This window comes from Gossypium hirsutum, chromosome A03 (assembly GCF_007990345.1).
Source record: "Gossypium hirsutum isolate 1008001.06 chromosome A03, Gossypium_hirsutum_v2.1, whole genome shotgun sequence".
In the NCBI taxonomy this organism is placed as follows: Eukaryota; Viridiplantae; Streptophyta; class Magnoliopsida; order Malvales; family Malvaceae; genus Gossypium; species Gossypium hirsutum.
The window spans coordinates 9,749,706-9,777,551 of NC_053426.1; the positions used below are offsets into that span (position 1 = coordinate 9,749,706).

Genomic DNA, 27,846 nt, shown 5'->3' on the forward strand with positions numbered 1-27,846 from the left:
CCAACCACATCAATATCGGGTGTAACATTAAGATCGATATCGAGCTCACGTATAGTTGATTCACTATCAACGTACGATATTGGAGCCACCATGCACAGTTCTTAAGCTCCATGTTCTTTACTATATGCAGTGAGATCTTCATTTTGTTCCATACCGACTAACTCAGCAAATAAGTGAATCAGTGCATTTTTGTCACTCCTATTCCCACAGTAAAAAGTGATAATTGTCTCCACGTCTTCGTCGTCTACAAGTTCTATTTCCGTGAATTTGATGGGATCTGTCGAAATTGGAAACTTGTAGAAAGGTTTCAAGATCCTTCTCCCACAACATCTAACAATTTTTTCCTTAATCATTCCCTTTATATCATCCAACGAGACATTTCTATTAAATCTCATTGCTATTTGTTGCTGACATTCAAATATGCATTCAACGGTTGTTGTAAAGATGATTCCATCGAAATAAACACATACGAAAAACTGATTATCCATCTTCAATACTTATTCTGTTAAAAAATAAACAAAATTTCTCAAAACAATTTCGAACAGCAAATAAGTTGCTTAAATAAAAAATTAATTAATCAATATGCAATTTTTTTCATTCATAAGCTCAGACTTTTCAATTCCCATTTTGTACATGAACAACATTTATCTTTACATTTAACCAATTAAATTCAGTTCTACGTTTTCTTCCATCTCCGATCCTGTATCTTCATCTAGGAAATTCTCTACAATCCAATTTAGAAATTTTTGATTCTCTTCATATTCATCTTCTAGAATCCAATTTGGAAATTCCTCAGGATCTTCTGGCTCTTCAATCTTTATAACGGGTATTGAATATACAAGTTCTCTTGGTAATTTTCTAACAACTAATTTATCCATCCATGGTTTGTCAAACATATTTTGCTTCCCAGTCAACTTTCGTGAACCTATACTTTGTCTCACTATTTTCCTTACTCCATAAGAGATTATAAACTTCGTGAAGTTTATAACTAGATTCCAATAGGTTCGTGGTACCAATGCCTTCCAAAGTAAGTCTAAAATGATTTAATGGTCCCGTTCTATTAATGTCCCTCTAAGGGTTAAGTATTGCACTTTATTCTTTCTAATCATTTCATGACCCTTCCACAACACTTTTTACATCTTTCGATTTACGGTAATAAGGTGTTGAACAATGTCTTCTTTTGGTTTCATTTTGTAATCTTGCAGTTCTCTCATCATCTTATCAACTTTATCCCTTTGTGCTAAAGTTATTATCCCATCAGGCAATACCAAATATGTTATCATTTCTAACAATATGTATAACAGAAATATTTTCAATTGTTATCATTAATTAACAATTACTTTATAATAGTTTTACTAATATAAAAACTTTCAAATATATTAAAAAAAATTAAAACATAACATTCACAATAAACACATAATTAATCTAAATACAAAACTTAATAAAAAAATCACAATAAACAAAATAATTTTTAAAACAAAACATAAAAATAACACTAAACAAACTATATAATACTAACAAAATAATTTTTTCTTATCATAATCTATCCTATTTAAAAATAACAAAAAAGAAGATACATTTTCTTTCTTCTCTTCTCCCTCTCTTCTTCTGCATTTTTTTTTACTGGTGTGTGCCTTCGTTTAACACTAATGACTTAAATAGAGGGTTTAAGGGAGCGGGTGTCGCCTATGCCACGTCAGCAACTGGTGTCGCCTCTGGCACATTCTCCTCTCTTTTTTTAAACTAATAATTTTTTTAATAGGTGAAAAATAGGGTGGTCACGCCTCTGCCAAAGGCGGCACCACCCTACATTTACCATTTTGGTACATAATTTTATGTTAGTATTATTTTGGTATTTTTTTGTATTAAATTAGTAAAAAAACTCGATATTCTGCAATTTGAAGTTCCCTAAAACCCGATATTTTAGTAAAAAAGTTTACACAGGAATAAAAAAGGCTTAATTCATCATTTAATCCTTAAAGTATACTTATTTTTATACTTTGATATTTAAATTTTCTTTTTATCTATTTTGATACTTAAATTTTCTATTTTATATTCTGTAAAAAAAAACTATAATTTTGTCTTAGTTTACCCTAAAATGCTCAATGCCAATTAATCAAAACGTGATATATGGATAGTTTTTGAAGTAAACAAAAACAAAATGATAGGTAAACTATCAAGATGGATACCAAACTGAAAAAAATGATATAATTGAAGGGTTAGATTGTGAATAAACCAAGAAAAGAAACCCGGAAACGGAAGTTTGTTTCCCGAGCAAGTCATCATCGGCCCCAAAAAACAATAACCCAAAATCTGGAATAGCCGGAAATCTACCGACGATTAAAGAACCCTCTCCCGATCTAATTACACTGCATTTAAATCGGATAGAGAGAAAGAGAAAACAACATGAAGAGAAAAGATACAGTCAAACTCATCAGCGCTGAGGAGATGGAATTTATTATTGACAAGGACGCTGCCATGGTTTCTCAGACCATCGGTAACATGCTTACATCACCAGGTCCCATTGAAAATTGGGTTTTTCTGGGTTCTTTGTTGTTTTTCGGTTTGAAAGGTCTAATTTCTTTTTTTTTTTTTTTTGGTGGTGATGGTGAAGGAGGTTTTGCGGAGATGGAGCTTGGAGAAGTGACTTTTCCGGAGATAAGCGCTGTGATTCTTGAGAAGATCTGTCAGTATTTTTATTGGGCTCTTCAATATTCAAGGTTTGTGTTTTTGTATCAATGTTTGGTTTGTGTCAATGCTGTGGATATATTGAATGGCTAACTTAAATTATAAGCTTTGAATATGTTGATAAAACTTATATGGGAATGGATTTGGTTGTTTTTTTTTTTTTTTGCACTTGGGAGAGCTCTGCCATATGATCATGTTGAAGGTGGATTATCAAATTATACATGACGATGCCTTAATTGTACTAAGCTCGAAACAAATATAAGTGTTTTTCAATGATTTCTTTGACTAATGACTAATTTCATTTATTTCTCCTTCTGTAAACGAGCCACCTTGCATTTCTTATGAAATATTCTAGTGCTTCGGAAATTTGGATTTCGATTTCATTTGGTGCATGAACTGTGTGAATCGAATGCGTACGATTATGTATAAATTGGTTAAGATTGAAAATGATTATATATTTGGAAAGTATAAAAACATGAATTTCAAATTCGTTAATATCTATTGAAATTTCAATTTCATCACTAATAGGACATCTGACAAATCCACAATCTGAAAAAAAAAAAATCATGAATGTTTCATTTTCGTTTTTACATTGATAAAAGAGTTGGTATTTGATCAGGGGTAAAGAGACTGAGTTTCACATTGAACCCGAACTGACTCTGGAGCTGATGATGGCTCCTAATTATCTCCATACATAGCTGATTGCTTTTTCTTTGATTCTTAGTTAAGATGTTTTGTAGCAATGAACCAATAATGTTGTTATTTTTCTTACAAGTGTCATTGACAGGTAATTGTCTTTTCTCATTAATAACTATCTTGCATAATTACTCCGGGGATAGTATTCATGCGGAGAATCTGTGACGTGCATTTTAGGTCTCTGCTGCATTGCATAATGGGGTACTTACAGTTATCTTATGTGATTGTTTTGACTTAGAAAGCAGACTTATATAGGTAAATGAATGCAGTAACTACAATATGTATGATTGCTGCTATATAATAAAACAACAGCAGTACAATCGTGAAACTCGACAGTATATAGACTAATTGTAATGTATGCAAAATTGGATATCTTTCCTTAACACTATTATGACCTTGTATCTCTTCCATAAGATATCAAGACTTGTTACATTGGAGAGGTCCTTATTGTGGAGTAATGGACAATAATAAAAGGTTTTAAGGCACTCCTAGCTTAAAGAAGTTCTAGGAAGTACATGCCGCACAGATCACAAACTGTACTGTAGGGGTATGTTGCATTAGGCTCGTGACACTAGCCCTGGCCATAGCAAGGCTAGCAATGTGATTATGATATAATTAGCTTTGATTAATCGATTCAGAGAATTGTAGGTAGAACCACCTTCTCTGATATAGAGTTCAATCATCCCTAAAATTTTACCCTCCACCTTAGTTTATCCACATATCTCTTTGTATCTCTCCTCTTTCAAATATATTCTCCAATTGTAACCTGAGTTTCCATGCATGAATGACATACCTTGGATCATTGGATCCCCGTCTGATATGCTTTTCGTTGTTCCGTTCCAGCCTCAATGTGTCCAACTCCTCTCTGAACCCCATGTGATAATACCTCTTTTTGAGGTTCTCATTTTATAATTCTTGTACAGCTTTTATAAACCGCTCAGGCAATAACTTCTTCCATTTCCGATCATCAGCTGATCCAGGCCTAATAACCCACAAGAATGGCTCCTGGCCATTACACCTCGCTCATTCTTTTCTATAGATGCTAAACTGCTCAAACTTACATGAACCGGAATTCTGAATTTGCTTATCCAATTATGTAATGCAGTTATTAAAGCTGCATGGTGAGGCTGGAATGACTTTGCGTGAAGGACAAGTAGGGGCATATTCTTGTTTTTGAATCTTTTGCAGTGACTATTGTTCGAGGACATCAGCAGCATCCCGGATAACATCTGAAGATGTTATTTTCTTGTATTATTGGCTATGAACTGCAAGAAACGTTCTGGTGTTTGAAATTTAGAAACAGGCAGATACTTGAATTGAAAGGGCCGAAGCCAAGGGCACTAAGTCTTGCTGTAAGAAATATAATTTTCTTGTATCAATGATTCAAAGGCCATCACCAAATATGCTAATTGGCACAGTATCCCTATATGATTTATGAATCTATATGCTGCAAAGCCCCATCATCCTAGTGCCATATGAGCCTATTTAAAATGAAAACGGAAGGATCTGGCTTCATTAACAAAGATATATGCCCACATCAACTTGAAATAAATAACATCTTCCATGCATTAGTTCTATTTTCATTGTCAGTTAATGTTACACATGAAGTTCCCTAATTTCAAATGCTTTTATAACTTTGAATAAAAGGAGTGCTTTACAAATAGGAAGCAAGAATGAGTTATTCCAATGGAGAAGAACCCATGTTAATGTCTAGAACTTTTAAGTAATTTGTCGGTATTAGTACTGTGACTAACCATGTCTTGGAAAGGGTCCATTAGCCTTAAACTAGTTTATATTACCAGATTCTTGGAGCATGACCCAAGGTCCAAATTTGATTATATGATTTGTGGTTGTTTTGGGGGGGGGGGTGCACATGAATCCAAGGTAAGATATGTACATAAGATTGGTTTTTTATTCATTATTTGTTTGTATCAAAATACAGAGTACACTTGGAATTTAGTTTTTTATTAGCATTTCTATTTTTCAGATTTAAATATTCAAGCCCACTTATTACTACCGTTAAATTTTTGCATTAAATTCTCTAATGTGATATTTTGAAATTAAAAAAAAAAATACACATTCACATAGTATTCATGTAATAATAAAAATAATGTTAAATATATTGATTATAATTTTTTCGTAAAAATACTCATTTAAACTCGTCGTGATAAAATAATTCTTTTGTTGGAATAGTGTTCGTAAAAAAAATTTGACATGACCATTTTGATTTAAATAGTTAACAACATTAACTATCTAGACTAACTAATGACTATAAAAGTAGAGACAAAATAATGTCAAAAATTAAAGTATATAAATTAAATCTCAAGTTTTAGCATAATTTAGGACCAAAATTAAAATTTGATCACTATCTTATAATGTAAAAAATAAAAAAATAATACAAATCTAAAGGAACTAGAAGTCACGTCGTGTCAATCTCTAAAGGATTAGGGTATTGAAATTATATATAACAATGAAATATTTTAATTAATAGTATTTATTTAGACTAATTAATAATATTATAAAAATATAGAGACCAAATCTTATTAAAATTAAAATACAAAGTTTAAATCTTAATTTTAGGTATAATAGAGACATCAAACAAAAATTTAGCAATTTTTTTAATATACATAAAAAAAAAACGCTTGAATGCATACGTGTTAACGAAGGATGCATATACAGCCAATGAACACAAAAACTTAAAAATAAAAGTTTGAAAAGATTAGTTAAAACTAGTGTTAAAAACTATTTATTTAAACATGACAACAGAAGTGGGCGTGCCGGAGTGGTTATCGGGCATGACTAGAAATCATGTGGGCTCTGCCCGCGCAGGTTCGAATCCTGCCGCTCACGCTTTTTTAATTTTTGCCTTTACGAACGCTCACCTTCTTGCAGTCTGTCCACTACATTTACAGCTTCATTTATTTTTTCATTTTACATGGAATGGAAAGGGGTAAGAGTTGTTCAAGAAGTAATGTCGAAATTGATGTGAACTGAAAATTTAATATCGAATCAATACTAATATTATGGATTCCATGAAAAAGAAAATCAAATAATGTTTGATCAATCTTGTAGAAGTTGAGAATACATTTCATCTTGGTCATTATCTTACAAGTCATTTTACTTTGTTGAGGGTTGAGAATACATTCCAGCTGGGCTTTAATGTTTGACATTTTGCAGGGATTAACTCAATTGTCACAAAGTAGAGGGTTCCTTTTCAAAGGTTAATACCAATGCTTGAGATTCAAACTGCTACCTCTTTGATATGAATCAAAGTTGCCCAGCAAAAGTTTGAACAATACAGATAATATCCTTTTCCATTGTTCATATACAAGGATTCCCTTTACCAAGTAGAAATAAAAATATCAACAAAATATTTCCAATGGCAGTGACAGTGAGCAACAGTGCTAATTGTACTCCTATAATTTTTTTCATATCTTTAGAGAATCAAACCTCATATACATATTTAAATTTGTATCCATTGTGAAATTTCTTTTTTAAAAAAATGATAACTCCTGCAGCAAAACTCCATTTTTTTCTTGAAGATACATTTCCTGCCTAAAATTTATAGATACACAATCTATGTTCATACATGTCAGCTTCCATTATATGTCTGGCTGAAAAGAAGATATAGCCCCATAAGTTCAAAACACTAAAAGAAGTTTATCACAAAATTTTCAACAAAAATATTTAATATACATCCATGTCATGGACCTTCAGGAAACCAAGCAGTTTGGCTTTGTTGAAAATTTTCTTAATTCCCTCGATCTCCGAACGGTCAGGAATCCGGATCTATGTTCCCGGAACTTTTTATTCTCCTTAAAGTACAGTATCCAACATCCATCCTTATGCATGTTCAAATATGAGCACGGTATAGTCTGAACATCCCATGTTGAACACACATACTTATATTTAACAGTTACTCGAGTTTAAGTAATATAGTCAGATACCGCATGAATATGAGACCAACATTGCTACTTTTGGTATTTGCAATATTGTTCCCTTCCTATGCATAGAAACAGTCTTTCATATGCAGCTGCCATTTTGGTTGCTGTGAACAATTGCAGCCCTCTTTGCCTAGCAGCCTTGCCTTTATTCTCCAACACCACTCTGCCATCATTCCAAACTTTATACAGAGTCTTTTTCAAGGACTCCACACTAGGTGAGAAAGTATAACCAGATTCTGGTCCGACGATTACCGACCCCGTGATGCTGGCGACTCGTGTAGCCATTACCGGTTTCCCAGAGAGCATTGCTTCCAACAGAGTATGATCCAATCCTTGTGCTCGGAGAGTCGGATTCACGAAAATATCGATTGCATTATAGAACTTGGCTAGTTGAGCTTGTTCCAATGGACCCAAAACAAGTATATTGGCTCCTAGATCTTTGTATCTAGCACCCCATGGACCATCACCAGCAACAAGAACAGTAACACTTTGCTGGAACTTGTTTTTTTCCATGAAGATTTGCTTTAAAGCTTCATGTATCAAAGGGTGCCCTTTGTCTTTCACCAACCTCCCTGCAATTCCCAATACCAATGACCTACTTTTCGAGATGCCGAACTTCTGTTTAAAATCGATTCCAAGAGAGAGTTCGGGTCTGAAAATCTCCTCGTCGACCCCGTTGAGGATGATGTGGACTCGTTCTTCCGGGATCATGTATATCCTTTTTAGGACATCCCCAGCATGATCACTTGTAGCAACATGGTGAGAATATCTTTGAAAAAACCTCACCTCTTCCACGACTTTCATCGCTCTTTCTGTCATCATGGTAGCCTGTCGTTCTTCCGGACTACGGAGAAGCTCTTGGATGATATCCGAATGAATGGTTTCATAAGCAATTCCGTGCCAACTAACAGCTAGATTTGGCACATTCTTCGCTCGAGTATGCAACAGCCCGACGCTCTCGGTGTGGATGACATCAAACGGTCTCCCGGTCGAGTTTTGTGCTCGGAGTTGCTCCCATACAACAGCTTGGTCCAAATATCCACCCGATGTTGGCCTTGAAAGGTGAAAAACCAAGTTGGGAAATGGATATGTAGGAAAAGTGCAATTTGGTGAAGAAGTGGTGAAAATGTGCAATTCATGGCCTCTTTTGGCAAGAGCAAGGTGTAGGGTCAAAGCATGCCTTTCAAGCCCACCTGCATGAGATCTGTGAGGCCATTTCTTCACAAAAACACCAATTTTAAGGATCTGAGAGGGAGGATCAGCAGGAAAAGAAAGAAGATTCCAAGCATAAGGGAATGTAAGCAAATCAATGCTTTCCTTTGCCTTTTGCATCATTATAATGTTCATGGAATAACATTTGCTGGAAAACTGACACCAACAGATGATTGAAATGAAAGAAAATACAGAAAGGGTTGCAATTATGCAGTACAAAGTATGGAACCTGAACATGGTACTTACAATCTGATCCTTTGCCATGAATATGGAAAGCTTCAACAAAAATTTTAACTTTCCCTATCAAAACCTGTAAAGAGTTTAACAAGTTATTAGGCAAGGTTTCGGATTCAAGGAACTGGCACATGGGGTTTGAGCAGAAGCCATATAATCAGCCATTTTCTAAGGACTTTGCTTTTAAGCAGTAAATAAATAAATCAGGCTTACCAAAGTTATCATTGAAAATCCCATTGACTAAATGGATTAATTTAATCTATTCTTCTTGATTTCCAAGCTATACATTATTCTATAAGCAACAAAGGGAATCTCGAAATGTTGCAGGCCCAAATGCCAAGCACTGATTTTAATACAATAAGAAAATTAAGGGTAAAACAAGAGAACATAAGATTTAAATTACATTTTGCCTCCTCAATTCAAAAAATGAGTAAATGAAGAACAACCGAATTAACTAAATAGTTAACTTACTGAGGCCAATTTTTATAATTAATTTTTAACAAAAAGAATAAATTTACTTTTGATCTAAGTCGGATTAATTCTCAAATTTTTGAAGTAGAATAAGCAAAATGCAATCTGACCTTTAGTATAGGCCCTCCACGGTAGTTTTGCACCAAAAAACGCCGTTGCCGAGGATCGAACCCGGGTCACCGGCGTGACAGGCAAGAATACTCACCACTATACTACAACGACAACGCTGATTTAAGCTTTAAAGTTTATTAATTTATATGAATAAAATAGTTTGAATGTTATAAAGCTGGTTTCAGAAAAGAAAAGAAAAACTGGCTATATGAGTGGCATTATGCTTAACAAAAGAGATACCACATTATTGAAGAGAATCCAGTTGATTTTTGCATTGTCACAAAGTTTGAATATGGAAAAACCAACATTGATATCCCTATTTGTTTAATAAAATTGATTTGGGTATTTGCAATATGCTTCCTTTGACATGCACAGAAACAGTCTTTCATATGCAGCTGTCATTTTGGTGGCAGTGAACAATTTCAACCCTCTTTGCCTAGCAGCCTTGCCTTTCTTCTCCAACACCACTTTCCCATCGTTCCAAACTCTATACAGTGTCTTTTTCAAGGACTTCACTGTGGGTGAGAACGTATAACCCAGTTCTGGTCCCACAATCACTGACCCTGTGAGACTCGCAACTCGTGTAGCCATCACTGGTTTCCCACTGAGTATTGCTTCTAATGGAGTTTGATCCAGTCCTTGACCTCGGAACGTCGGGTGCACGAAAATATCGATGGCGTTATAAAACTTTGCTAAATCAGCTCGTCCCAATGGACCCAAAACAAGTATGTTGGCACCAAGGTCTTTGTATCTAGCACCCCATGGACCATCACCAGCTATCACAAGAACAACAGTTTGTTGGAATCTGTTGTTCTCCATGAATATTTCTTTCAATGCTTGGAATATCAACGGGTGCCCTTTGTCTTTCACCAACCTCCCTGACATTCCCAAAATCAATGACCCGTTTTGTGGAATGCCAAGTTCGTTTTTAAGCTCGTTTCCTAGGGACAACTCGGGCCTGAAAATCGCCTCATCGACTCCATTGAGAATGATGTGCACTGTTCTTCAGGGATCATGTAAATCCTTTTGAGTATATCCCCAGCATGATCACTTGTAGCAACATGGTGGGAATATCTCGGAAAGAACCGGACCTCTTCGACGACTCTCATAATCTTCTTGGTCACCATAGCAGCCTGTTGTTCTTAGGGTTCTCTTAAAAGCTCTTGGATTATATCGGAATGAATGGATTCATATGCAATTCCATGCCAGGTAACAGCTAGGTTGGTCACGTCCTTTGCTTGGGCATGCATCAGCCCGACGCTCTCGGTGTGAACAATGTCGAACGGTGTACCGGTCGAGTTTTGAGTTCGAAACTGGCTCCACACCACGGTCTGGTTCAAATATCCACCAACTGTTGGTTCTGAAAGGTGAAAAACTAGATTGGGAATGGATGTATTTGGAGAAGAGGTGGTGAAACTGTGCACTTGATGGCCTCTTTTGGCAAGTGCGAGGTGTAGGGTCAAGGCATGCCTTTCAAGCCCACCTGCATGAGACCTTTGAGGCCATTTCTTGACAAAAAGTGCAATTTTAAGGGTCAGCGGAGGAGGGTCTGAAGGGAAATAAAGAAGATTCCAAGAAGAAGGGAATGTGAGTAAATCAATCTCTGGCTTTTGAAATGAATAGCAATTGCTGGAAAGTTGACATTTATAAAGGATTGGGATGAAAGAAATGCTGCAAGGATTGCAATTATGAAGCAGAAGTTATGAAACTTTAACATAGTACTAATAATGCGATACTTTAAACCATGAAAATGATTGAACAAATGAAAAGTTTTTTAAAAAAAAAAAACACTGAATCAAGGCTTAGAAGTCAGAACCACAGTCTAAAATACATGGGGATAAGCTTATGATTGAAGTAACTATGCACATGGGTTTGAACTAGCATACGAGACCATGGATCGGTCCATGCATGATATCAGCCGTTCCCAAAGGATTGGTTTTCAACTGTGAAAAAACAAAAAATTCACATATCAAGTTATCATTGAAAATCACATTGACTAAACCCACTAATTTAATCCATTTCTAAGTAATATTATTTCCGTAAAACAAAAGCTAAGTTGATTGTCAAACCATATCGTAATTTGGATAAAAATATTAAATTCAAAAAATAGGTTTAAAGAATGGTATAATTATTACAATATGTAACTTATATTTATTGTTTGTTTATGATTTTAAATGCTTTTCATATCATGTAAGACGAAGTTTCTATAGTTGTTAAGTTTTTTATATTTAGAAATTTAATAATGAGAAAGTATAAAATGATAGTAATATATATAATTGTTAAATATTAAATAAAATTAATTATATATTTTTAAAATAGAAAATATGATATTTGAATTAATCATTTATAAATATGAAAAAGACTTGAGTAAAATTTTATATTTATATTTATATTTAAAGTCGGACAAGACTTGAATAATTATGTAGGGCTCAATTTTAGCCCGGGGCCTAAACCAACACCAAAAATAAAACAAAAACTGTAACATCCCTACCCGTATCCATTGCCGGAATAGGGTACGAGGCCTTACCGTAGTTTACTGAACATTTTCAGATAATTCTGAGTTATTTATTATTCATATTTTGAAAATAATCATAACGTCTCTCTATTGGGCCCTCGAAGCCCCAAACATACATTAGAAACCAACCGGAATTAAATCGGGATCATAGAAATTTTTTTTTTTTTTGCAAAATCTTAAATTATATTATCATCTAAGTACTTACCATTTCAATACTCCTTATAATTAAATGTGTTACCATTCAATCAATAGCTTGGCACTTGTCTAAGCATCAAACAACATCATTGTTAGTATTCTTGCACATATTTCATATAAATTCAACATTGATATACCTATTTTCTCGTCATATCACCCTTGAGTTTAATAATTGTCTTTACTTACATAATTTCCTCGTATCAACATATCAAAGATAATCATATATTACATGTCATGAAACATATCATTCTCTTACCGTTTCTTCATAAGTATATATCATTTATTTCATTATATCAATATTTCATGCTCCATCATTTTCATATATTTTATGTATATTTATTCTGGTAATAGCTTATATCAAACTTAACATAAATTATATTCCATGTACTTATACTTATTTCGTTTATCTATCTTCATAATTATTTCATACAACTATTTTGTACATATATTTCCATATGACCAGTTCTTGTAAATATTTCACACAACCATTTCATATAATCATTCGTCATCTGATACATATTACCTGAATATCAATTGTTCAACAGATGTCATAGCGTCTCCCATCCACGGTCTTATTTATCTTTGGCATGATGCCATAGTGTCTTTCAACTATGGTCTTACTCATTTTCTGTCATGTTGCCATGGTATCTTTCAACCATGGTCTTATTCTTTTCATGTCATGTTGCCATGGTATCTTTCAACCATGGTCTTACACATTTCATATCATGTTGCCATGGTATCTTTCAACCATGGTCTTACACATTTCATATCATGTTGCCATGGTATCTTTCAACCATGGTCTTACACATTTCATTTCAGAAAGCACACTCCCGCGAACCTCATCCTTACAGCGGGATTACCAGTCCAGGCTAAATCCCCTATAATATAAACTCATAGAGTATTGTTGGGATTACCAGTCCAGGCTAAATCCCCTACAACGACAATTACTTTAATGAGCTTGGATCTGAATTACCAGTCCAGGCTAAATTCAGACCCTAATTTGGATTACCCGTCCGGGCTAAATCCATTTTATATGTATTTTTCGGGAGGGCTATATCAGGATAGGATCACTCGTCAGGGCTAGATCCTTTTTACCGTCAATTCCTTTTTCAAATGATCCATCGAATTCCATTCCATTCAACCGGGATTTATTTTCAATTTATATCGAGTATTATCAATATTTCATCAATTATCATGAATTGAACATTCAAATCATATTTTCATCACATAACCACATATTTCAAGTATTTAAAAATATAATTCAAGTTACACAAACTTACCTCATTGCTTGTTTATGTTTATAATTTCATTAATCCGATATCTTTTCTTTTCCACGATCAAGTCTCGTATTTGATTCGTCCGGATCTTTATAAATAAATTTGATCATTATTTTCATTCATTTCATATTCTAACGCATTTAATTAATGCTCTAGGCAAAATTACCATTTTGCCTCTAAACTTTTAATTAATGACGATTCCATCCTTAGGGTCAGGAAAATAAAATTCTTACAATTTAATCCTTATTTCCAGCTATTATTCTCATACATATTGATAACAGTCCATAAATTCTATAAAATATCAGAATTTTCTATAATTTCAACATATTTCAATTTAATCCCTAAAACATGTTTTCCCCCGATCTTGAATTAAATTAATAATTTCATTCAATTTTTTTAATTTAAATAATAAAATAATTCATTTCATGCAATTTGATCTTTTCTGAATTTTTTACAAAATTTCCCATAAATTTTTACTTTTATTCAATTTAGTCCCTCAGCCTAAACTATGCAAATTAGCCATGCTAGATGAATATTCATACATATTTTTCCTCCTATTCCTCTCCACATCCTTAATTTATATAACATGCTACAGGTAACATTATCAATAATTTCACTATTTACTTATGTATATATTCAAAACTGTCCATTTGCATCATAGTCACTAAATTATTTATATCTTGAGCTACAGAACTTGAAATTAAGATTCTCTAATTTTCCATGAAACTAGACTCACATATATTCTTTCTATAAAATTTTCATAATTTTTTATTAAGCCAATAAGTACATTTTATTCTTTAAAGTCACCCCTGTTCTGCTGTCTAACAGTTTCGACCCTTCTTCACTAAAAATTTAGTTATCTCCTCGTACAAGATTCAAATGATGTTCCCATTTATTTCTATTTGAAATAGACTCATTCAGAATTCTAATCATATAAATTAAATTGTATAATTATTTTTATCCAATTTTTTATGATTTTCCAAAGTCAGAATAAGGGAACCCGAATTCACTCTAACCTTGTCTCACAAAATTTATTATTTCTCATAATTCAAAATTCCATTTCTTACATCGTTTCTTTTATAAGAAACTAGACTCAATAATATCTAATTCCATATTTTTTTAATCGCAAATTCGATTCCAAAAATTTATGGTGATTTTTCAAAGTTAGCCTACTGCTGCTGTCCAAAACTGTTTTAGTGCAAGATATTAATTACCATGTTTATAACACCCTTATTTTCTTTCTCTACACTATTTTTCATCACTTTCTCTTATTATCTCTTCACTAACATATCAAGAACATAGGATCATATGTAAGGAAACTCTACATTAACATCAATCCCATGCTTTTTCAATAATATCAAACTTAAAAATATATTGAAATCATGATGTTCTTACGTTGTTCTATTGATTTCAATCTTCATCTTGATTTTCTCTCTCCTTCAGCTTCCATTTCTTGAATCCAACTTGATATTTTAACTTCCCATAGCCTCCTTAACATTTTTCTCTCTTGGTAGCTATGGAAATTCTTTTTATTTTTGGGTGAAAATGGTGAATTTTTGGTAAAAGGACCAAATTATAAAGAAAAGAAAGTTTCTTTCTTCCTTCTCTCTTCATACTTTGGGTGCATGGGAAAAAGATGATGATTCTTCATCTTTCTTTCCTTATATATACTAAATAAAATAATAATAAAATAATAATATATCATTTAAAAATTAAATTAAAATATTAATAAACTAATATTTATTTATTTATTTAATCTAAAATATCTCCAACATCATCATTGCTTTCTAGATTTCTCTCTTCCAATTTACCATTTTACCCTTTATTATCTTTTAAAATTCCATCATTGAGTCATTATTTAATTTGGTAAAATAGCAATTTAGTCCATCATAGTTCTTCACCTATTCAATTTGGTCCTAATTCATCCATTTCCTTAGTTTCTAGATCATTCCACTCTTAAAATATTTACACTATTGGTCCTTCAACTTTTTCATATTTACACTTTAACCCCTCAAATTTTGAGTATTTACTCTTGTGCAACAAAACTTTTCTCACTTTTACAATTTAGTCCTTTCTTGAATTAATATATCATAATATACTTCTCAATTTTGACATAACTCAAAATTTCCCTTTTTGTCACTTTATTTCCTTATTTTACTATATCAAGGATAATATCTTACTATAAAAAATTTTCGGGATATTATAAAAACAGATTAAGTGAAGCTTAAACAGTCCAAATACAGCAGTCCAATTACAATAGGCCCAACATTGAAGCCCAAACCAAACACCTAAACCCTAGCCCAAATTTTCAGCCCAAAACCTAAAGCAATTTCGGCAAACCTAGCCCCAACTCCCTTGCGTCGCAACTTCCAACTGCCCCGGCCTCACGTGGCCTCCACCTCCACGCTCACACTACTCGCGCCTCCACGTCAACACGCCTGCACTACCGTCATACTTGGCGAGAAAATAGCAGCAATAGGATATTTTATTTTTATTATTTTCGGCTATAAAAAGCCCGAACAATGTTTATTTTTGGGGGATTTTACAAAGGGAAGACAGATCTAAAAAGCAACAGTTGTACAAAAATCAATAGAGAGCACATCATGAAATACGAACAGATCGAAGGGATTATTCTAAGGTTTTTGCTTTCTTTTATTTGCTCTATTTATTTTTCTTTTGAATCTTATATATGTATATATATATCTACATATATTTCAGAAAATATATAAAACGAGGGAGGTTCCTTTCTTCGCCTGGAGAAAGGAGCTCCGACTGCCATGCATGTCGGTCACTGATGACGAAGCCTGCGGTGGCTATCTGCTGGAGTTTGGGTGTAAATTGCAGAATGAGAGGGGCGGTTGAGAGCCTTCTCTCTCTATATTTTTTTTAAATGAAGAGAATGATGTTTTAAAAAAAAATTGGTTTTCTAAAAGGTTTTTTTTAATGTTTTAAAAAAGGGAAACAAAATAAAGGTTTCAATTAATTTTAAAGCAAAACCATTTTGGAGGGAGGTAGCCCGCGCGTTGACCCAGTCCAAGGCTAGATCCGTGCATTTTTCCCTTAAATGGGAAATTTTCGCGTCTAGTCCTTCTGCTTTGCACCAGCTTTCAATTAGCTCATATTGCATTTTACTTGTCTTTTTTAAAATTTTCCTTAAATCTTGCGCGCAATTTCAATTTAGCCCGCGCCTGGGCATAGCGTTTTGGGATTTGGACCATTTGCGCTTTTGGTTCCGCGCATTTGCGCGCATTGCGCTTTAGCCCTTATCTCACTTTCCTTTTTTTTTATTTATTAATTATCTCTTTAGGTTTGCTTTTATTTCAATTAAGTCTTAGTTCATATTTTATTTTTTTATTTTAATATATATTATCTTGAATTATTTTATGGATTTTGCACTATTCGAGTTTGTCATTTTATACTTTTTATTTTTGTTTTTCTCTCCAAATTGTTTTATTTCACAATTTATTTATTTTAAAGTCTTCTTTTATATTTCTCTGTGTTCTAAAGATATTTTAATGCTATTGTACATACATTTACATTTTTTTTAAATTCTAAATTTATATCATTAATTTCATATTATTTTATGTAAATATTTTTTTAAATGTATTTATATGTATATATATGTATATATATGTCTTCTTTCAAATTTATTTATGTATATATTATTGACGTTAAGTTATTTTATATGCGTATTCTCTATGAAAATCTATTTTTATAGTTCATTTCCTATAAAACCCTATTTTATTGTTTTTTATTATTTCAAATACTTTTATTATTTATATTTATATATATATTATTTATATTAAGTTTTTTTCATTTCATGTGTATTATTTATTTAGATCGACATATATTATTTTAATATCTTTTTTTTTTACAAAAATATGAATAGAAGGAAAACAGAATACAAACAAACAACAACCAAAGATCAGATTCGAGGTTTTAAAAGCTTCGGGACTTAAATTCCAACGTTTTAATTGGTATTGGTCGGCTCATTCCTATTCTTAACCATTTGGAGCCGGTTTTAAAATTGATTATTTGAAAGTTTTTCAAAATAAGGCAATATTTCATGTTTGGAACTTCGAGAAATCGTGCCTTACCGTACTGGGTTTCGATTTTCCGTTCGAATATCCTTTTGAAATTTCATCCATGTTTTCTTAAAATAAGGCAATATTTCGTGTTTGTAAATTTGAGAAATCGTGCCCAATCGTGCTGGGTTTCGATTTACCGTTTAACCAAATAGCCAAATATCCTTTTGAAATTTCAAATGCATGAGTTTTGGAAAACATGAGATGATCTTGTATCGAAGGTTCAAAATGTTGTATCCTACCATGCTGGATGTGATATTTTATTCTTTCTGAGCGAGAGAATCTCAATATCCGATTCAAAATATCTAAACGTTTTTAAAAGAATTGTATTTCAAAATCTTTTTCAAATTTTCAACATTAGGACGATAATTGATCGATACGGTACCAATTTTGGGCATTGCGAGGGTGCTAACCCTTCCTCGCGCGTAACCGACTCCCGAATCCATCTTCTAGTTTTTTGTAGACCAAAAACATTGTTTTAATAAACCAAAATGCTTTATTAAAATGATCGATCACAAGGTGACTCGATCACACCTAAACAAAAAAGGATTGGTGGCGACTCCAATTTCGTTTTAAAGTCGACCTCCGTTTTGCAAAATAAAAATGGTTTCGGCAACTTGGCGACTCCACTGAGGAACATAAGATAGTTAGGCCGTAATCTGTCCTTTTGTCGAAAAATTAAAAATTTGATTTGAAAATCATACTTCTTTTGTCACATTTGTTGATGTCGTGTCATTTGTTTATTGTGATTTAAGGATGTTCCTGCATCATCTTGCATGATCGTTGTGGTCACACCTTTTAAGTGGGAGTGAGAAACTATGCCTTCGTGAGGTTTTCACCTCCGCATGGGCTACTAGGCTGCTTCCGGGATACATCTGTACCTATGTCTTCGTGAGGTTTTCACCTCCGCATGGCCATAGGGAAATGTATTCCCCTGAACTGAACTCTATCCGCATGAGCCTATAATGGGTGAGGGTTGAGGAATTTACTGGTTTAGGTACCCTTTCTCTAGAACTGAGTCACATATTGTGAACCTTGAGGGTCCACTTTAGGTAAAACCGTGCCCAAATTTAGTGGTCACCCGAATATGTACTTTATTTGTTATTTATTTCTTCTGTACTAACGAGTTTTGTTTTTGTTTTGTTTATAACTGCATTGCATTACATCATCATAGAAATGAGGAATTTATTCATATTCGATTGCTAAACAGAACAGTTTGTCATAGAAAACGAATTTCTTGATAAAGTGGATTATAATACGGTTGTCTGAATATGGTCCAAGTAAATACAACGAAAGAAGGCTGATAGTTTGCAGAGGAAAACAAGACCTTGTTTTATTGCCCGAGGATTCAAGTCGATTGTTTGAGAGCCGTCACGTCTCGACTTTCTTAAAGGATCTAACGAACATTTCGAGGATAAGTGAGTATTAAGTTGCGGTTCGAATCAAACAAAAAAGAGCTAGTGGGGCATCTATTGGAAGCTTGCAATATTTGACTTTTACAAAAGAAATTGGTGTCTTCGCCTGGAACATAAGGGTAAGGCCGCATATAAAATCCGTTTTATGTAAAGGATTTTATTTTTTAGAAAAGTTGTTCCAATAGAATTGAATTCAGAATCAACGCATTTCTTTCTTTTACATTCATTCCATGTATTTGCATTACATTGCATCATTGCATCATTTGCATTAGATTTTCATAAAAGAACCCTAATTGATTGAAATCATTTCAGTTAATCTGGAAACCGATAAAAACTTACCAACCAAATATCGTTACGGTACCCGTGCTAAGACAAAAAATATGGACCAAAGATTGGAAAGACTTCAACAACTTCAAAGAGAGATGTAAGACCAGTTACAAATGCAAATGCAAAAGTAACTGGCGAGGGTACAGCAAGATATAAAAGACCAAGTGCTAGAGTCTCAAAGGAATATGATGAATTAGTTGTCCCAACTGCTGACTAAGGGGCTAGAAAAAAGGAAAAGCTCCTTGATCAATGCCGGAGACGACAATGAGGAGCCTCTCTACCCCGCGAGTTTTACCCCGACAAATGTTCAGACACAACCCGAGGTGTATACACGAAGGCCATCTGTTACAATCAGGCTCTAACAGTTTCAGGCCGGTGATTCAATGCCTATGAATTACCAAGACGGCTCAGGCTCTAATCCGAGGAATAATTCAATTAATCCCATTGTCTCCCATCTCGATGAAGAAATAGAAAAGACAAGGGTAGAGCTCTCGAAACAATTAGAATATTGATGTAAGTGGTTATATGAAAAGTTCAAAGCGATCGAAAGTGTTGACTATTACTGTGGAATTGATGCTAAGGATTTGAGTTTAGTACCAGACTTAGTGTTTCCCCCCAAATTCAAAACTCCAGAGTTTGAGAAGTACAACGAGACTAGCTGTCTCGAAGCTCACATCACCATGTTTTGCAGACGAATGGCAGGCTATGCCAATAATGACTAATTATTGATTCACTATTTCTAAGAAAGTCTGGTCGGGCCAGCATCCAAATGGTACAACCAATTGAGTCGTTCCCAGATCAATTCATAGAAAGATCTAGCACAAGCTTTCATGAAACAGTATAGTCATGTGACGAATATGACTCCTGATTGTATCACTTTACAGAATATGAAAAAGAAGCAAAATGAGAGCTTCAGGCAATATGCCCAAAGATAGAGAGGGGTAGCAACACAAGTCCAGCCGCCTCTTCTGGAAAAAGAGACCATGATGCTTTTCATTAATACTCTGAGCTTTTCAGATATAGTAATGTCTGGTGAGATGATTAAAAATGCGGTAAAAAGTGGAAAGATAGATACAGAATAAAACACCAAAAGGTCAACCCCGAGAAACAAGGAAAATGAAGTAAATACCGTGAGCAGGCCTTCCAAATTGGTTAAGCCAGCCAAGGGCTGTAACTATTAGTTATAAAGGCTCTTCAAGGCAGGAATTCAATTTGAGGCCAAAGTTTACGCCTATCCCGATGTCATATAAGGAATTGTATCAAAATCTTTTTTATATACATGTGGTGTCTCCACTCTACTAGGAACCAGTCCAGCCTTCGTTCCCAAAATAGTATAATGAGAATGCTCAATGCGAATACCACGTGGGAATAACAGGGCACTCAATTGAAAATTGCACTACCTTTAAAAGGTTGGTCGAAAGGTTCATTGAAATGGGAGTTGTGAAGTTCGATGAACCTAGTCATGCTGATAATGAAGTAAATGCGATATTTGAAAGTGGGTACAAAAGAGTTGCGATGCCTTGAACAAGTCAAAAGCCTAGCAGGAATATTAGGAAATCTGAATGACATATCCAAAGAGAGAATTGAGGAATAAAAGTTTCCAAACCCTTATGTACTTAGGGGTGTTTTGAATAATGGGATTGCGGAAGAGATCCCTGTATTTTTAGAGCTGATCCAGAGTAATGTCCAAAATGCGCTCGTTGCTTTAAGCCGAGGGGCAATAAGAATCTTTTTGTGAAGTAGGCTTGTGTTTAAGATCTTTATTTCAATCAAAATGTATCTTTTTGAGTAAATGTTTTTTAATTCTTGATATATTCTTTTGACTGTCTTTTAAATATGCTTCATTCATGACTATATCATACAAATAACCATCCTTAAAACCATTTATTCTGTGGAAGTATGCCTTTGTACCTACAATAGGTCCCTAGATATCAACAATAGGAGCAACGCTATAACTGACTCTCTTTTGGGGTGAGATATGTGTTTAAGCGGATCTCAGGATTTTGAAGATGACAGATATTGTAGCTTATTTCCTGATTTGTTAAGGATGATAGAACAAGATGAAAAATGGATCCTACTTCATAAAGGGTCAATGGACATTATAAGCAAGAGGTAAAGACCGGTACTTGCATTACCATGAAGACAAAGTGAATCGTCATTGAGTATATTCCATGAACTTAAAGATGTTTTGGCATAATCATGTTAAGATATACCTGGGATACAAAGACCTGTGGATGGAAAAATGTCTATACAGGTGTCAGTAGGACATATGTTAATGGTTTCACGGTAGTCAGACTAATCATGAGGTTTGGGCACTATTGACCCACCATGGAAGGGGATTGTATCAATTAGGCTATATTTAGGAAGACAAAATTTATGTGCCTCATTCATTTCTTCACAGACTTTTTCTATGTGGGGTATGGATGTTATCAGGCCATTTTTGACTTATATACATCGATTCAACTTGGCAGTCGTCGATTACTTCATGAAAAGGCTGAAGGTTACTTCATATACCAATGTTACAAAGTTATGAAGCCCCCCCCAAAAAACAAAGGTCATAGTGAAAGGTGACCGAGACTTATAAAGATTGGCATAAAAAAGATACAATTTACCCTTTTATGATTATCGAACGTCGACCAGGACTCGTTGGGGCAACACATTGCTCATTGGTTTATGGGATAAAAACGGTATTGAAATCGAGATTCCTTCTATCCAAGCTTCGATTGAGTCAAGAATTGGATAAAGCAGAAGGATTCAATGAACTTAATTGAAGAAAAGAGGTTGAAAGTTACCCATCACGGTCAAAACGTACCAAAAACAAATGATGTAAGCTTACGACAGAAAGGTTCGTTCTAGAGAATTCCACGAGGGGGACCTGGCATTGAAGATTTCTATACAAAAGGGCTTTAGAGGAAAGTGGACCCCAAATTGTGAATGACCTTATGTAGTAAAGAAAGCCTTTCCTAGAGGAGCATTGATATTGACCGGGACGGATGGCAAGAACCTGCCCAATTCGGTGAATTCAGATTTAGTCACAGTTATTAGTTTCAAAAAAAGAAAATAAAAAGAAAAGAAAAAGAAACAGGAGAGGCTAAGGCGAAAACTCGCAAAGGGCGCCTTGAGACCAAAGGAGATTTGAGTTGAAAACCCAACAAATGAGCGTCTCAAATTTGGATCAAAGTGGAGCATACAGTAATATTGCTATATCTGAATTAACAATGAGGGGGTATGCTACATATTGGGGTATCGACAAAGTACTCCGGATCCCCTAAACACAAATTGAGCTTAAAGTGGTCCTAAAGAAGTTAATGCAGAGAAGCTCAAGCTGCGATATCTGGGGCACCTAGTGTTTCATTTTACCCATTTTGGATTTGATATCTTTGATTATCTTATTCTTTTTTAAGATATATCCCAATAAATTTCCTTTTTAATTGCATTTGCTATCCTTGGTTAACTTACTTGCTTCGAGCTATGTTTCTGGTCCATTGTTATTATCTTTTTCAAGCATTTTGCATTGAAATAATGATTAGTGGACTAATAATACTTTCATAAAAGGATTTCCGCATATTACTCTGAGAGCTTCTAAATAATACAAGAACCTGAAACGGAGCTATTGTTTAAAACTCATCAAGCTTAAGGGTTGGGAATATTTAAGCCTAAATTGAAATTATCTCATTGAGTTTTCTGTCAAAGATATTGGTTCAACAAAAAGATAATTACATTGATGTTATAATCCCGGTAAAGAACGAGCAATGGGATTATTCTCGAGAAAAGAAAAATGGTATTCTGTATTCATACAGATATCAGGCATATACATCTGTTCATTACACTCAGGGAATGATGAAACAGATCAAATTGATTGAAGATGATGCAAATCCTATACCTTTGAGTTGCAGTAGGCTGGATAAAAAAATCAAATGATTATTCCTCTGAAGTTGCAGTGGGAAGTACAAACTTTATGTCCCAGAAAGTACAGTGGAAGAGACTTTGAAACTACAGTGGGGTAAGCCAGTTGAGCAAACTGGGTTGTTTCTGTGGGTTTTCTCTGGAAATGCTAGTCGAGTAGGAAGGCAGCATAATACGACAGTGATAAAACTCTGATGAATAACGAGTAATGACACTTTAAGATTTTAAAAAGGAATTATTCTCATGACATTTCTGCATTCATATAATAACACATCTAGTTAGGAGCATTTGATTCATTTCGGTCATAGCATTCTAATTATTAGGTATAAGTGTAGGCCCATGAAATCAATTCTACAGGTATTCTTTCCAAGAGGATGATATATCAAAATGGATCGAAGCCACCAATTTCGACTAGCCTTATTCCCCTAAGCAGTAGGGTAACAGGCTGAAAATTACAGATCTTATCTCTATGTATCGGCTATGGAGTAGATCGAAAATGGTGAGTCTTATCTCCATGTATCGGCTATGGAGCAGATTTTAGCCACTGGTCTTATCTCTCTAAAGTAGCAAGAGAGCAGGTTGAAAATACAAGTCTTATCTTCTTGAGGTAGCAAAGAAGCAGACTGAAAATTACAAATCTTATCTTCATGTATCGGCTATGGAGCAGATCAAAAATGGCGAGTCTTATCTCTATGTATCAGCTATGGAGCAGATTTTAGCCATCAGTCTTATCTCTCTAAGGTAGCAAGAGAGTAGGTTGAAGATACAAGTCTTATCTTCCTGAGGTATCAAGGAAGCAGACTGAAAATTACAGATCTTATCTCCATGTATCGGCTATGAAGCAGATCAGAAATGGTGAGTCTTATCTCTATGTATCGGCTATGGAGCAGATTTTAGCAACCAGCCTTATCTCTCTGAGGTAGCAAGAGAGCAGGTTGAAGATACAAGTCTTATCTTCCTGAGGTAGCAAGGAAGCAAACTGAAAATTACAGATCTTATCTACATGTATCGGCTATAGAGCAGATCAGAAATGGCGAGTCTTATCTCCATGTATCGGCTATGGAGCAGATTTTAGCCACCAGTCTTATCTCTCTGAGGTAGCAAGAGAGCAGGTTGAAGATACAAGTATTATCTTCCTGAGGTAGCAAGGAAGCAAACTGGAAATTACAGATCTTATCTCCATGTATCGGCTATGGAACAGATCAAAAATGGTGAGTCTTATCTCCATGTATCGGCTATGGAGCAGATTTTAGCCACCAGCCTTATCTCTCTGAGGTGGCAAGAGAGCAGGTTGAAGATACAAGTCTTATCTTCCTGAGGTAGCAAGGAAGCAGACTGAAAATTACAGATCTTATCTCCATGTATCAGCTATGGAGTAGATAAAAAATGGCGAGTTTTATCTCCATGTATCGGCTATGGAGCAGATTTTAGCCACCAGCCTTATCTCTCTGAGGTAGCAAGAGAGTAGGTTGAAGATACAAGTCTTATCTTCCTGAGGTAGCAAGGAAGCAGACTGAAAATTACAGATCTTATCTCCATGTATCAGTTATGGAGCAGATCAGAAATAGTGAGTCTTATCTCCATGTATCGGCTATGGAGCAGATTTTAGCCACCAGCCTTATCTCTCTGAGGTAGCAAGAGAGCAGGTTAAAGATACAAGTTTTATCTTCCTGAGGTAGCAAGGAAGCAGACTGAAAATTACAGATCTTATCTCCATGTATCGGCTATGGAACAGATCGAAAATGGCGAGTCTTATCTCCATGTATCGGCTATGGAGCAGATTTTAGCCACCAGCCTTATCTCTCTGAGGTAGCAAGAGAGCAGGTTGAAGATACAAGTCTTATCTTCCTGAGGTAGCAAGAGAGCAGGTTGAAGATACAAGTCTTATCTTCCTGAGGTAGCAATGAAACAGACTGAAAATTACAGATCTTATCTCTATGTATCAGACATAGAGCAGATCAAAAATGGCGAGTCTTATCTCCATGTATCGGCTATGGAGCAGATTTTAGCCACCAGCCTTATCTCTCTGAGGTGGCAAGAGAGCAGGTTGAAGATACAAGTCTTATCTTCCTGAGGTAGCAATGAAACAGACTGAAAATTATAGATCATATCTCCATGTATCGTCTATGGAGCAGATCAGAAATGGCGAGCCTTATCTCCATGTATCGGCTATGGAGAAAATTTTAGCCACCAGCCTTATCTCTCTAAGGTAGCAAGAGAGCATATTGAAGATACAAGTCTTATCTTCCTGAGGTAGCAAGGAAGCAGACTAAAGATTACAGATCATATCTCCATGTATCGGCTATGAAGCAGATCGAAAATAGCGAGTCTTATCTCCATGTATCGGCTATGGAGCAGATTTTAGCCATCAGCCTTATCTCTCTGAGGTAGCAAGAGAGCAGGTTGAAGATACAAGTCTTATCTTCCTAAGGTAGCAAGGAAGCAGACTAAATATTAAAGATCTTATCTCCATGTATCCACTATGGAGCAGATCGAAGACGGCGAACCTTATCTCCCTAAGCAGTAATGGAACAGATCGAAGACGGCGAGCCTTAACCCCCTAGATAGGAGGGTAACAGGCGGGAAATTACAAATCTTATCTCTCTAAGCAGTAGTGGGGCAGATTGAAGACGGTGAGCCTTAACCCCCTAAGCAGTAGGGAAACAGGCTAAAAATTGCAGATCTTATCTCTTAAACAGTAGTGGAGCAGATTGAAACGAGTTCCTATACCCCTGGAGATGCAGTGGGTTAAAGTGAAGGGAGCATCATGAAGTCAAACCTTGGCAAGACCGGGCAAAATTGACCTATTTGAAATCTTTGCTCTATTCTCGTTACACGACAATAAGCAAAGAGGGGCAGCTGTAGAGTCCAATTTTAGCCCGGGGCCTAAACCAACACCAAAAATAAAACAAAAATAGATTAAGTGAAGCTTAAACAGTCCAAATACAGCAGCCCATTTACAATAGGCCCAAAATTGAAGCCCAAACCAAACACCTAAACCCTAGCCCAAATTTTCAGCCCAAAACCTAAAGCATTTTCGGCAAACCCTAGCCCCCAACTCCCTTGTGCCACAACTTCCAACTGCCCTCGCTTCAAGCGGCCTCCACCTCCACGCCCGCACTACTCGCGCCTCCACGTCAACACGCTTGTACTACCGTGATACCTGATGAGAAAATAGCAGCAAGAGGATATTTTATTTTTATTATTTTCGGCTATAAAAAGCCCGAACAATGTTTATTTTAGGGTTTTTTTACAAAGGGAAGATAGATCTAAAAAGCAACAGTTGTACAAAAATCAATAAAGAGCATATCACGAAATACGAATAGATTGAAGGGATTATTATAAGGTTTTTTCTTTCTTTTATTTGCTTTATTTATTTTTCTTTTGAATCTTATCTATTTACATATATATATTGACATATATTTTGAAAAATATATAAAACGAGGGAGGTACCTTTCTTCGCCTGGAGAAAGGAGCTTCGGCTGCCATGCATGTCGATCACTGATGACGAAGCCTGCGGTGGCTATCTGCTGGAGTTTGGGTGAAAATCGCAGGATAAGAAGGGAGGTTGAGAGCCTTCTCTCTGTTTTTTTTTTTAAAATGAGGAGAATGATATTTTAAAAAAAATTTGGGTTTTCTAAAAAGTTTTTTTTAATGTTTTAAAAAAGGGAAACAAAATAAAGGTTTCAATTAATTTTAAAGCAGAACCATTTTGGAGGGAGGTAGCCCGCGCGTTGACCCAATCTAAGGCTAGATCCGCGCATTTTTCCTTTAAATGGGAAATTTCCGCGTTTAGTCCTTCCCCTTTGTGCCAACTTTCAATTAGCCCCTATTGCATTTTACTTGTCTTTTTTAAAATTTTCCTTGGATCTTACGCGCCATTTCAATTTAGCCCGCGCCTGGGCACGACGTTGTGGGATTTGGACCATTTGCGCTTTTGGTCCCCGCGCATTTGCGCGCATTGCGCTTAGGCCCTTATCTCACTTTCCATGTTTTTTTTATTTATTAATTGTCTCTTTAGGTTTGCTTTTATTTCAATTAAGTCTTAGTTCATATTTTATTTTTTTATTTTAATATATATTATCTTGAATTATTTTATGGATTTTGCACTGTTCCAGTTTGCCATTTTATACTTTTTGTCTTTGTTTTTCTCTCCAAATTGTTTTATTTCACAATTTATTTATTTTAAAGTCTTCTTTTATATTTCTCTGTGTTCTAAAGATATTTTAATGCTATTGTACATACATTCACATTTTTTTTAAATTCTAAATTTATATCATTGATTTCATATTATTTTATGTAAATATTTTTTTTAAATGTATTTATATGTATATATATGTATATATATGTCTTCTTTCAAATTTATTTAGGTATATATTATTGACGTTAAGTTATTTTATATGCGTATTCTCTATGAAAATCTATTTATATAGTTCATTTCCTATAAAACCCTATTTTATTGTTTTTTATTATTTCAAATACTTTTATTATTTATATTTTTATATATATTATTTATATTAAGTTTTTTTCATTTCATGTGTATTATCTATTTATATCGACATATATTATTTTGTATGTCTTTTTTTTACAAAAATACGAATAGAACGAAAACAGAATACAAACAAACAACAACCAAAGATCAGATTCGAGGTTTTAAAAGCTTCGGGACTCAAATTCCAACGTTTTAATTGGTATTGGTCGGCTCACTCCTATTCTTCACCATTTGGAGCCGGTTTTAAAATTGATTATTTGAAAGTTTTTCAAAATAAG

General features: G+C 34.6%; 2 protein-coding genes, 1 non-coding gene and 1 pseudogene across 4 annotated transcripts; 2 read left to right on the top strand and 2 right to left on the bottom strand.

Moving 5' to 3' along the window:
• The first annotated feature begins 2,091 nt into the window (after positions 1–2,091).
• On the top strand, positions 2,092–4,483 carry LOC107886021 (elongin-C). 2 transcript variants are annotated; one of them, XM_016809807.2, is made up of 3 exons: positions 2,092–2,518; positions 2,615–2,720; positions 3,308–4,483. In XM_016809807.2, the coding sequence occupies exons 1-3, from the start codon at positions 2,407–2,409 to the stop codon at positions 3,384–3,386; spliced, it is 297 nt and encodes a 98-aa protein (XP_016665296.1). In that variant the 5' UTR covers positions 2,092–2,406; the 3' UTR covers positions 3,387–4,483. The 2 variants fall into 2 exon arrangements, with proteins under 2 accessions (XP_016665296.1, XP_016665297.1); XM_016809808.2 differs by having other exon boundaries at positions 2,092–2,497.
• A 1,669-nt stretch (positions 4,484–6,152) lies between these two features.
• Positions 6,153–6,234, top strand: TRNAS-AGA (transfer RNA serine (anticodon AGA)). The gene has a single exon. It is a non-coding gene; the product is annotated as a tRNA-Ser (tRNA).
• Positions 6,235–6,915: 681 nt separating this feature from the next.
• Positions 6,916–8,875, bottom strand: LOC107887559 (D-inositol 3-phosphate glycosyltransferase 1). Its single transcript, XM_016811813.2, has one exon. The coding sequence runs from the start codon at positions 8,802–8,804 to the stop codon at positions 7,356–7,358; it is 1,449 nt and encodes a 482-aa protein (XP_016667302.2). The 5' UTR covers positions 8,805–8,875; the 3' UTR covers positions 6,916–7,355.
• Positions 8,876–9,574: 699 nt separating this feature from the next.
• Positions 9,575–11,056, bottom strand: LOC107887560 (uncharacterized; annotated as a pseudogene).
• Between the last annotated feature and the right edge of the window lie 16,790 nt (positions 11,057–27,846).